The sequence below is a fragment of the Rana temporaria genome, chromosome 2 (genome assembly GCF_905171775.1).
Source record: "Rana temporaria chromosome 2, aRanTem1.1, whole genome shotgun sequence".
In the NCBI taxonomy this organism is placed as follows: Eukaryota; Metazoa; Chordata; class Amphibia; order Anura; family Ranidae; genus Rana; species Rana temporaria.
The window spans coordinates 220,907,793-220,920,200 of NC_053490.1; the positions used below are offsets into that span (position 1 = coordinate 220,907,793).

At 40.0% G+C, this 12,408-nt stretch overlaps 1 protein-coding gene across 7 annotated transcripts in view; it reads right to left on the bottom strand.

The window, feature by feature from the left end:
* EDAR (ectodysplasin A receptor) overlaps nt 1-12,408 on the bottom strand; it is a 145,206-nt gene that overhangs the window by 6,213 nt on the left and 126,585 nt on the right. For all 7 annotated transcript variants that reach the window (XM_040336481.1, XM_040336477.1, XM_040336476.1 and 4 more), the window contains 5 exons: nt 11,999-12,085; nt 10,621-10,746; nt 7,671-7,742; nt 4,811-4,886; nt 2,569-2,725 (listed from right to left, as the gene is read on the bottom strand). In XM_040336481.1, coding sequence (XP_040192415.1) covers nt 2,569-2,725; nt 4,811-4,886; nt 7,671-7,742; nt 10,621-10,746; nt 11,999-12,085 — 518 coding nt within the window. The remainder of the gene's footprint in view (nt 1-2,568; nt 2,726-4,810; nt 4,887-7,670; nt 7,743-10,620; nt 10,747-11,998; nt 12,086-12,408) is intronic.

Below are 12,408 nucleotides of genomic sequence, written 5' to 3' on the forward strand. Positions count from 1 at the left end.
GCAAGAAGTAATCAAATACCACCGAAAGAAAAAAAGGATGTAAAACTTGTTTGGGTACAGTGTTGTACGACCACGCAATTGTCAGTTAAAGAGACGCAGTGCCGTATCGCAAAAAATGGCCCGGTCATTAAGGGGGCAAATCCTTCTGTGGCTGAAGTGGTTAAACTGCTGTGTGTGACAGATTTAATACACTCGGCAATACATTTTTTAGTAGAGTAGAAAGTTCAATTGTACCAGTGAAGTTCTCCTTAAATATCATTAGTATGCAGGGAAATAACTCTGTGTTGCTTGTGGCCTGGCCACATGTTTTTTTCTGTGGTGGTGAACGAAGAGGGGCTAGATTTGACAGCTTGCATCTGTTCATGGATATCACATACTATATTTTACCCATAGTTTAACTAATGAGCTGTAATGCTTATCTAAATTGGTAACGAACAATTCCATCCTGGTCCTCACTTTCAGTGCCAACCTTTTCTCATTCAGAAATACAATCTTACTTTAAGCTCTTAAAGGAGCATAATGGAAACATTTTCTCGGACAAGCAAATATCTACTAGTGGACGTGGTGTTCCTTGAGCATAAAAAGGTTGAGAACGGCTGCTGTAAACAAATAGGAATAAAGTGCAACATTATCTTATGTGTTTCTGTCTTTGAAACACACTGGAGGCCAATACCAGAGCAATTCATATGTACTTTTATGTGCCATCTGCAATGTTTTTGTTCTGAAGTTATGCAATAAGGAACCTACGAAAACAATTTGAGGGCCAATAATTAAGCATTAAACACTGTCTTCTTTCTCATGCAAGGTTTGGTAGCAATACCATTTCAAATGTTCAGTACAAGTAACTAATTGTTACAATAAGAATTTACTCTGCTTAGGAAAACAAGACAGGCATCTGTGCAGGGTTTTGAGTGTTATGGGTTTGGGCAATTTCCAGTTGTGATGTATCAACAAGGAGGATTGTTCTATTCTGGATATTCGCGGTAATAACACTTAAATTCAATTAGGCGAAATAGTTTACAAGTCAGTGGTTGGGATACTTCTGGGTTAAGCTTAGTGCCAACAATGCAACTGTTTACAGTGGGCATAAATAAGACAAAATGTATGAAGCAGTTCTATCGTCACAGCATACACTTTCTTTTTACAACATCAATATTGTAATAGCAACACAAACAATAGTAATTTTTGACAATCCAATATACTGTAAGCTTACATGAAAAATATAATTTCATGTTGTGATTGCTGCTGGACATCTCTTTCCACAACTTACTGGATTCTATGCATGATTTGCAGCTTTTCCTCTGTTTTTTTACTTTCAATTTCTAAGGACTACATATCCCATGGTACCTTGTTGCCTGCAACCTGTGAATCCTGGACTCCACCTCCTGACACTCCTCCTCTTAGCACCTCTGTAGTATAGAAGGCAGGCTCTATGAAATCTATGACACTTACAGTGATCTATGGATTTCTAGTAAATGGGAAGTGACAGAAAATGATAACTCATATTATTGTTGCACAGTTCTACAAGGCTGTACTATTCTAAAAAGAAACATCATTGTCACAGTTAAAGTGGAGGTTCACCCAATTTTACAAGTTAGCCTTAAACACAAGGGCTGACTGGATGTTATAACAGTTCGCTGTCCAAAATCATTAAAAATGCTTCCATACCTTATTTCTGTCATCTTCACCAGGCACTTCCTGATTTGAGTCCCGCGGGAGTGGGCGTGACGCTTTGGCTGCGATCGCCGCAATGATTCCTGGGAGCACAGCGTGACGCTGCCCAGGAGATCATTCTCTATAACCCAGCACACGTGGTCTCGCGTGATTTCTGCACGTCACATGACTCTTCCAGCCGGTCATGTGACGAGGGCGGATACAATTCCGCCATTTCAAGTCACCGTATCCTGGAAGCAAATCCAGGAGGGCTTTAGAGTGCCCACAATTAAGATGGAGACGTCCATCTATCTTTTTTATAAAATATCCTTTCCTGGACAATGACGATCCTGGCGGCTAGAAGAATGGCTCACGAGGGTAGCAGATTGAGTAAGGTAAGAGCCCAAGAACGATAAAAAAAAAAACACATTCCCGCAGAACCCCCCCCCCCCCTTTAATGTCTGAGCTAAAAAAATAAACTGTATCTATGGTCAAAATCTAAAATGATATATTAATTTTCACATTGTATTTCAATTATTTCTAGCCTACTCCTATTAATCTGAATGATCTGGAAGTTTGTACACTTACTTTTGTGAAGATCCCCACACCTTTACCACCTTGAACTCTGTCACGCGTTTCCATTATGCCCTGCGAGTAGGCACTGGTGTGTCATAGATTTTACAGAGCTTGCCTTCTGAACTACAGAGGTGTTGAGAGGAAGAGTTTCAGGAGGTGAGATCAGTACAGGAATCACTGCTTGCAGGCAGCAAGTTACCATGGGACAATAGGACATGTACTCCTTAGAAATTGAAAGTAAACAGCAGCATAATACATGGCTGTTTGTAGCTAAGAGGTAAAAATATTGTGCTTGTAGAGATTTTGTAAGTGGGACCCATAAAGCAAATGGTATCTTACCCCAGTCAGTTTGTTTGTAGTTGATTTGTCTCTTGCCAGGTGAACTAATGATAGGAGGCAGAGATCAGGCGTTCCCATTTTGTCAAGAGCTGCTTCTTCGTCACTGTCCATACTGCGGCTCAGAAGATGTTCATTCTCAGAGGAAGCATCATTTTCACTAGGAAAGGATAAAACAACACCAATTATTACAATATATACGGTACACATTTTTTATTATTATACAGGATTTATATAGTGCCAACAGTGTGCGCAGTGCTTTACAACATGAGGGCAGACAGTACAGTTACAATACAATTTAATACAGGAGGAATCAGAACACACATAAGTGTACTCGGAATAATATTGTTTAAATATTTCTTTGTTCTACTCAAATTTGTACATTAGTAAAAAAAATTGTGTGTGAATGTGTGAGTAAACAAGTAAATCTGCGTATATTTGTGTGCTTATGTATGTGTGTATATATGTGTGTGTGTGTGTGTGTGTGTGTATATGTGTGTGTGTGTGTGTATATATATATATATATATATATTATATACAGTATATCACAAAAGTGAGTACACCCCTCACATTTTTTGTAAATATTTTATTATACCTTTTAATGTGACAACACTGAAGAAATGACACTTTGCTACAGTGTATAGTAGTGAGTGTACAGCTTGTATAACAGTGTAAATTTGCTGTCCCCTCAAAATAACTCAACACACAGCCATTAATGTCTAGACCGCTGGCCACAAAAGTGACTACACCCCTAAGTGAAAATGTCCAAATTGGGCCCAATTAGCCCTTTCCCCTCTCCGGTGTCATGTGACTTGTTAGTGTTACAAGGTCTCAGGTGTGTTAAATTTTGTATTATCGCTCTCACTCTCTCAAATTGATCACTGGAAGTTCAACATGGCACCTCATGGCAAAGAAGTCTCTGAGGACCTGAGTAAAAGAATTGTTGCTCTACATAAAGATGGCTTAGGCTATAAGAAGATTGTCAAGACCCTGAAACTGAGCTGCAGCACGGTGGCCAAGACCATACAGCGATTAAACAGGACAGGTTCCACTCAGAATAGGCCTCTCCATGGTCGACCAAAGAAGTTGAGTGTACATGCTCAGTGTCATTGCCAGAGATTGTTTTTTGGAATTAGACGTATGAGTGCTGCCAGCATTGCTGCAGAGGTTGAAGGGGTGGGGGTCAGCCTGTCAGTGTTCAGACCATATGCTATACACTGCATCAAATTTGTCTGCATGGCTGTTGTCCCAGAAGGAAGCCTCTTCTAAAAATTATGCACAAGAAAGCCTGCAAACAGTTTGTTGAAGACAAGCAGACTAAGGACATGGAATACTGGAACCATGTCCTGTGGTCTAATGAGACCAAGATAAATTTATTTGGTTCAGATGGTGTCAAGTGTGTGTGGCAGCAACCATGTGAGGAGTACAAAGACAAGTGTGTCTTGCCTACAGTCAAGCATGGTGGTGGGAGTGTCATGGTCTGGGGCTGAGTGCTGACGGCACTGGGGAGCTACAGTTCATTGAGGGAACCATGAATGCCAACATGTACTGTGACATACTGAAGCAGAGCATGATCCCCTCCCTTCGGAGACTGGGCAGCAGGGCAGTATTCCAACATGATAACGACCCCAAACACACCTCCAAGATGACCACTGCCTTGCTAAAGAAGCTGAGGGTAAAGGTGATGGACTGGCCAAGCATGTCGCCAGACCTAAACCCTATTGAGCATCTGTGGGGCATCCTCAAACAGAAGGTGGAGGAGAGCAAAGTCTCTAACATCCACCGTGATGTCATCATGGAGTAGTGGAAGAGGACTCCAGTGGCAACCTGTGAAGCTCTGGTGAACACCATGCCCAAGAGGTTTAAGGCAGTGCTGGAAAATAATGGTGGCCACACAAAATATTGACACTTTGGGCCAAATTTGGACATTTTCACTTAGGGGTGTACTCACTTTTGTTGCCAGTGGTTTAGACATTAATGGCTGTGTGTTTGAGGGGACAGCACATTTACACTGTTATACAAGCTGTACAATCACTACTTTACATTGTAGCAAAGTGTCATTTCTTCAGTGTTGTCAGATGAAAAGATTTATCAAAATATTTACAAAAATGTGAGGGGTGTACTTACTTTTATCAGCTGCTGTATATATTTATTGTACCTTTTAAAATAAATGCTGAAAGCACAGAGGGTCAGGAGAAAACAATACAAAATAACACGGAAACATGATCTGTTATTTGCAGTTTACCTCTTCTCTGTCTTTGTTTGCTTTTCTGAAAGTTGTTCAAATTCGTCCTTTTCAGGGTAGATGACAACACTTTCACCTGTAAAATAAGTCATTCTTCTTTTAAAAAAGATAGCCGTGAAGAAAAAGGTCAACCAGCAAAATAAATTTGTCCAATATTACAATATTATTTACAAGAAAAGTCAGTGTTTTTTTGTGTAGGTTTTGAATTTTAGGGCTTACTTTGTTTCTGTCACTGTAGATGATAGATTATCTGGTTTGCAATATTTTATAATAATGCAAATGTTTATTTTTGCGCTGCTGTTGCCACGTAAGTGGAAGGAAATCAGCATGCATGTATGTCTTAATGAAGAGTTTTTTGTGAAACCTCAGAAGAAAGCTACATAGACTCAGGGTTAATCACATTCTCTGCCAAACCTCTGCTGATTAGACTTTTTTTTTAAAACATCGGATTAGATTACAAAAAAGTAAATAGAAATATGGAGACTGACAGACAAGGTAGCAACAAATGTATTTATGTGTTTTAGGGCATATCCACGGTGGATCGCTTTTCAGAAGAGTAGCAAAAATAGCCACATGGTTGAATGAGTCCTAAAATTTTGGGTGGGGGTTATCCCTTTAATGTGAACCTTCTCCTTATGAGCAAAGTAACAGTTTAAAGCAGTTTTAATTTTTTTTTTTTTTGTTGCACAGAGCAGCCCCTGTACTCCTATTCTGGGGTTTGCTGACGGCGCCTTTAGCTCCTCCTTTTTTCAGTGCACCACCACAGGAAGGAGCTTCCTATTGGGGCACATGTGCAGGTGCAATCCTGAGCTGGGCTGTTCTGTGTGTATCGATAGACACACACAGGGCAGCTCTGCCCCACGCCTGATCCCTCCTTACATGATTTGATTGAGAGGAGCAGCTGCTCTCAGCCAATCTTGAGAGATCTTAGGCTGGATTCACATCTATGCAGTTTTGGTGCTTTTTGCATTTTGCAGGTTTGCACTACAGTCCATTTAACATGGTTTCCTATGGAACACATTCTGTAGTGCAAAACTGCAAAATGCAAAAAGCACTAAAAATGCATAGGTGTGAATCCAGCCTAAGAGAGGGGAGAGAAGAACTGCAGAGGGGCAAATGGCAGGATGGATAGATATTTGTGGGGAGGGAGGGAGGAACGGCAACTGGAAGGCTTCCTGTCCTAATTCATAAAATGCATTGAGGGCCAGTTCACACCAGACGCAGTTCCGTTTCATTTCGTGCGCATTTTTTCTGCACTAAGGACCAGTTCACACCAGACACAGTTCCGTGTGCTTTTAATCTACACAAAATGCATGCACAGTGTTTTCAGTTTTAGCACCAGAAACTGACTGCATGGTGTGAACTAGAGACAACTAAAGCCATTGGAATACATGGAAAAAATGTATTGCAGAAAAAATGTGCACAGAATTGAACGGAACTGGTGTAAAATGCATGCACAGTGTTTTCCATGTATTCCAATGGCTCTAGTTCACACCATGTAGTCAGTTTCTGGTCAGTTTCTGGTGCAGAAACTGACCGGAAATTGACTGCATGGTGTGAACTAGAGCCATTGGAATACATGGAAAACACTTTGCATGTGTTTTGTGCAGAAAAAATTTACACAAAACTGAACGGAACTGCGTCTGGTGTGAACTAGCACTAAGGTAAGAAACCTTTTTGACTTTAAAACCACTTTAATTTAAAGTTCATGTAAACCCTAACACTAAACTTCTCTGATTTGCACCATTTTGGTCTGTCAATTATATTGGAAGCATTCTGTTTTATCTGTTCAATAAGTGCAAACAATAATCTGTTTGGCCAGACAAAAATTCAATAGGCTTGTAAGTTGCTGTGCATTTTGCAGTGTTGTCTCAAGCAGTCTTATCATACTTGCCCAGTTCGAATTTGTGAAATTCACACTGCCACGACTGATATTTGAGATTTCTAAGTCACATGACAAGTTGTACCCCATTAACTGCAATGGAACCATTCTAATCAGTGCGACTCAAGTCACAGTGACTTAGAAAAAGGTTTGTGCACTCCTTTGGGGTGACTTCATCCCGATTCGCATTGACCTTTGTTAATGAAGTCGCAAACAAACTGCAATTAAGTCGTGCAGGATGTCAACTGTCAAAATCACGTGACTTTGAAGCTGTATAGATGTGAATCGGCACTGACTGGCAGGATCACTAAGTGAAAACAAAAGAACTAAAACAAAAGCTAAATACAGCCACCAAGGATGAGTGAGCTGCAATTTATTAAGCTTTATGTAAAAATCTACTCTCGCAGCCTATGCCGATAGTTACCTTTCCTGGTCTCCTTTATCACTCTACAAAAGCCAAGCGAAAAAGCCCCAGCTTGGCCTGGTCAAAAGTAACATATGACTATGGACCACCATGGTCACCATGTTACAGGGAAGTTCCTTAAGCTGGCCATAGATGGGACCAGTCAAATTTCGATCCATCTGTAGCCATAGAATTTGATCTAACAATCAGCTTCTCTAGAATGCGAATGTTGGAAAATTTTCATTCAATCAGCACATGCAGCCAGTTGGTCACAGTGCTGATCAGTGTATTCTAACAGCAAAGGAGTCCCCGCTGTCAGAATACACTAACACAGCGGGGAGAATTCCTCCATCCACCTCACTTGTATGGGTGAAGGGATCCATCTATGGCCAGCTTTAGCCATGATTGCCACTGAGGCACTCGCCAAAGCATACTATATGCAAAAGTATCACATGTTGGGGGCAGGGAGCTATCGAATTAAGTTGTTAAATTTCCCTGTTTATTGTAACATTGTATTTGGCAAAAATACATGTTATTCCAACATTTGGCTTTATGTCATTTATATCCATGCTAACCTGGGACATCTTTTTTCTCCTCCTGGTTAGAGACTTGAGCTTCCACATTCTTTGCATGGATAGTGCAGCATGCTGAAAGGCAATTACATGTTAGTCACCAATTAGATCACATCCCACAAGTAAGTATTGTAATAGGGAGCTGCTTGAAGTACTTGTAAGACGTTACCATGATTTTCTCATGTCCAGTACAGTTGTCATGTACAACATCGAGCAATACATTTGTTTAGTTAATAAGAAAATCAGGGTTTTTTTCTCAGAGAAAAAGAGCAGGTACTCCCCCCTTCCGAGTCACACCTGTTCCCCGCCCTCTACCCACCCCCGAGCACAGTCGCTTGGTTCCACCCCCTACCCACCTCCGAGCATCGTCACTTGGTTCCACCCCTACCCACCTCTGAGCATCGTCACTTGGTTCCACCCCCTACCCACCTACCAGTACTGTGCCTTTTAGAGAATACAGAAGTATAATTTTATGGTGCTAAGTAAATTATATGGAATTTGTTAATGATAACAGGAAACGCAGTAAAATACCCTGCAGCAATGGATCCCCGCAACAAAATACCACCTTAACAACGATAGACCCCTGACAGCAACAACAGATCTCCCATAAGCATGACCCTTCATCAACAGTAGATCTTACATCCCAGCACCCCTTGCCATTACATGCATTCAGTGCTGGAGGTGCCGGAGCTGCGTTCCCCCTCATTCCCACTGAAAAAAATCCCTGAGAGAAATAAAGAAGTTAAACTAAAATTGGGCTTCTAAAAAGGTTTGATAAGGAGTCCAGGGACAAAAGGACATTTGGATTTTTTTAAATTGAATTATTCTCTATACATAGGTCTATCAATGCAGAGAAAAACAAAGTAAGAAGGAAATTAAAGCTGGAATGAGAGCAGAACATTTTAATTTGTAGTGCACTCGATATTATAATAAAATATCGTTTTCATGACTTTGAAGATGAAACCTTTTACAGATGTAACCAGACCAACTGCACCTTACAAATTTGAAATTTGGTTTACCACGAGTGCATAAGAAAAAAACGAAAGATAAATACACTATGGAGTGTATGAGGGTAGACTATGGATAATAAGAACAAATAAAGAAGTGACGCATTAAGAACTAGACAATATCATGCATAAAGATTAGCAGATGGAGAAATATGCAGAGAACATATAGAGAAAACCGATGAGGAGAAAAGTGCTATGAGGCCCCGTACACACGTCCGAGAAACTCGACGGGCAAAATGCATAGTTTTGCTCATCGAGTTCCTTGTGAAGCCACCGAGGATCTCGGCGAGCCAAGTTTCCTCATTGACTAACGAGGAAATAGAGAACATGTTCTCTATTTGGCTCGACGAGTTCCTCGTCGGTTTCCTCGGCCAAAAGTGTACACACGACCGGGTTTCTCGGCAGAATACAGCTCCGATCGAGTTTCTGGCTGAATTCTGCCGAGAAACTTGGTCGTGTGTACGGGGCCTAACATGTATAAAGGCAAAGCATAATGCAGAAAAGATATTAGCAGGCCAAGGAAAGGTTGTAGAGGAAGACGTGAAACGTTGAGGAACTGGAGATTGCAGAAGGAAAGTAAATGCAGAGAAGAGAAAGAAAATCTAAACATAAGGGGGGGAAACACCCTAGAGGAAGCCTGTTTTGTTGTTCCTTCTCCTTTGTGTGTTAAGCTATTCTGGTCACATTCTTTTATTATACCCTACCTGGAGTTAGAGGTTGTTGTGTAAAAGGAGATGGACATTTTTCCATCTCGTTATGACTAAAGACAGGAGTGACCAAAACCCATCAACATAAAAGTTTCCATTTTACCCTGCCATGTTACAATAAACATTGATAGGATTTATTTGAGTGCTGGCCTTTTGGATCTTTGTGAAGACCTCACAGCTGAAGCAGCTCTAAAAAGCTAGTGGGTACTTCATCTCTCCATTATCTATCGATATACAAAAATGTAGTTTTGGGTGGTCAGATCTTTAAGAGTATTTCATATTCCAAGACATTTCTACAGTTTCTTATAAAGTGAGCATTCACTGCTATCTGAACTAAAAAGTAATTGGTGGATGCTGTAATGCTCAACATTGTATACGTAAAACTAGGACAGTATGTTCCAGATGGTCCTGTTTAGCCCTTAATGTATGTGCTAAATGAAATGCACTTTGATGTCTAAGGAGTATCTGACGAGGTCTAGAAAAGCTTTAGTCATCTCTATTTTTTATAGACAGGCAAGTCCCAGATTTAATTAGAGAGATATGCAATATTAATACAATAAAGCATTTTTCAGTGCCCAATTAATTGTATCTATATAATGGTTTAAAAAAATAAGTCTACAGTAGAGCATAGTTATTAAACATAACAAAAATAGTGTGCACCAAAACCTCAATACAATGAAACTGCTTCATACTCTTCCTCAACCATAGGTTTATTGTAGAAAAGGGTATGCACAGGTAAACATACGTCAACAAGGAACCTTGATGTGTTTCACACATGCCTAATTGTCAACCTATATGATTAAGCACTGTACGAAAAACATCAAGGTTCTTTGTTGATGTTTGGATAACCTGTGCATATCTTTTTCTACAATAAACCTAGGGTTCAACAAGAGAACAAAGCAGTTTCATTCTATTGGAGTTTTGCTGTACATGTAAGGACTAGGCAAGGTTCGAAAGGTGCAGTTTCTTGGGTTCAAGGATCCGTAGCCTGGCTTCACAGTAGCCGGCTATCTTGCGGCAGAAAATTATTTTGTGTTATATGCAGACTCCAATTTGGCATTGGAAAAAAATGCATATTCATGATCTAAAAAAAAATGTCTGAATTCTAAATTAAATTATTTCCTTTTTTTGTATATACATTGATCAACTTGTATTTTTCATCTAAGGGTTTTGCAGTACCTTCTTAATTAGAGTTTTGGGCAACACTTTATCATTTATCAAAAATCATGCAGTCTTTACCTCTAGTTGGTTTGGTCTTGACAATATAGAACATGATGATAAGAACAATTGCAATGGCCATGATAAATATCGTAGACATGGCTATAATTAAAGCTGTGGCCAGGTGTCCTTGACCAGGAACGTCCACTAAGAAAAGAGATCATGTTACTATCACATAAACATTGTACATATTTTAAGATATTTTAATATTTATTAAAGGCTCATGCACAAAACATTATCGCTGATGCTTGGCAGCATTACTTGCAGTATGAATAAATGAATGAATGAATGAAAAAATTATAAAGCGCGGCGCATGCGAACTGAATCGCTTCTGGCACCATTATGGCACCATTTTTGTGGAGACTGGATACAGCGAAAACATAAAATCGCATGGGCAAGCACAATAACACACCTTGGTTTTTGATCCACTAAAGTACTGCATTGCATTGCTCATCAGTGCTTTGTAAGTGCTTAGGTGAATCTGAGCTTATCTCATTAAGTTTATCTAAAGCAAAAACTTGTATTTATTGGATACAGTAGAGGAAGGATAGAAGCCCCTGTTAGTGTTTTTGTTTACTGTATTCCCTTTTGGGATATATCCCTTTACTACTTGCCCTAGAAACACAACAGGAAATAGAAGGAAATCTCTCCAGAGTGGGGGAAATCCCCCTCTTAGACAGCTGTCACCAAAACAGGCGCCCCTATTGGAAGATTACATTTCACCTCCCATTTCCCATACCTTTCTGTCCTAGTAACAATGGTTGCCAGGACAAATAGAGAGAGTGTATCTCCCCAGCAGGATCCAAACCGCAATAATAATCGAAAAGGGGTTTCAACATCTCCTTACTGTATCCAAGATTAAAAAGGTTTTGGCTTTGGATACACAAATAAATTACTGATACATGAGAAATACAGATATAATGCAGCTGACTAAATGCCATTAAAGTACTAAAGAAAGGTCCACCAATGACTTAAAGACATTGGAAATGGTTATTTAAAAAATATATATATTTATCCTAGCAGCTTACAGTGTGGTGGTCCCGGAAGGCCTTTATGCATTTATACCAAAATACCTAATCATTAGACCTGTTTAAAGGGTTTGTTCACCTTTACCAATATAATATATAACCAGATAAAAACTAGCTCTGCAGCTTTGACTTAATAATGCTCTTGCTATAGGTGAAAATACACCTCCCAAAGCTGGCTGAAAAACCCTCAGAGATGGGGGCCCCCCATCCTGCCTCATTATTATACTTTTTTTAAGACCCTTTCCGCTATTGCTGCTTTTCAAACTCAACATGTAGGTGGGATTCAATGAAGGATTAGGAAATGGGTGGCACCTATTGGGTAATGCTCCCTCTAATCTGCAGAATATGGCATGAAAATGCAGGTCTCTCACCTTTGTGTGCATGTTGGAAGGGAGAAGTAGGGCTGGTGCCCAATGTTTTTGCTGAACCACCGGGAGGATAATGCGCTGTTCCAATGCCTGCCATGGGAAAAAAACACTGATCAGTTAACATGTAACAGGTTAAAAAACATACCACTTGGTTCCTCCTTCAATTGAAGTGGAATGGAAAGTTTTCCACCCCCTCCTTGATGACTTGCAGCCAATTGAATATTATTATATGGGCTTTAGATGTAGCCAAGCATATTTTCTAACTGCCTGGACCCACCCACAGTCAAGCAGTCTATATATCCTATGGCAACCCATCTCAATTCAGCCAGATCCTTTCTCATGCAAAATAGGGAATTATGGTCAACTCTTCCCAAGAATGAGTAAAGCCCTGTACACAAGATCGGATATCTGAT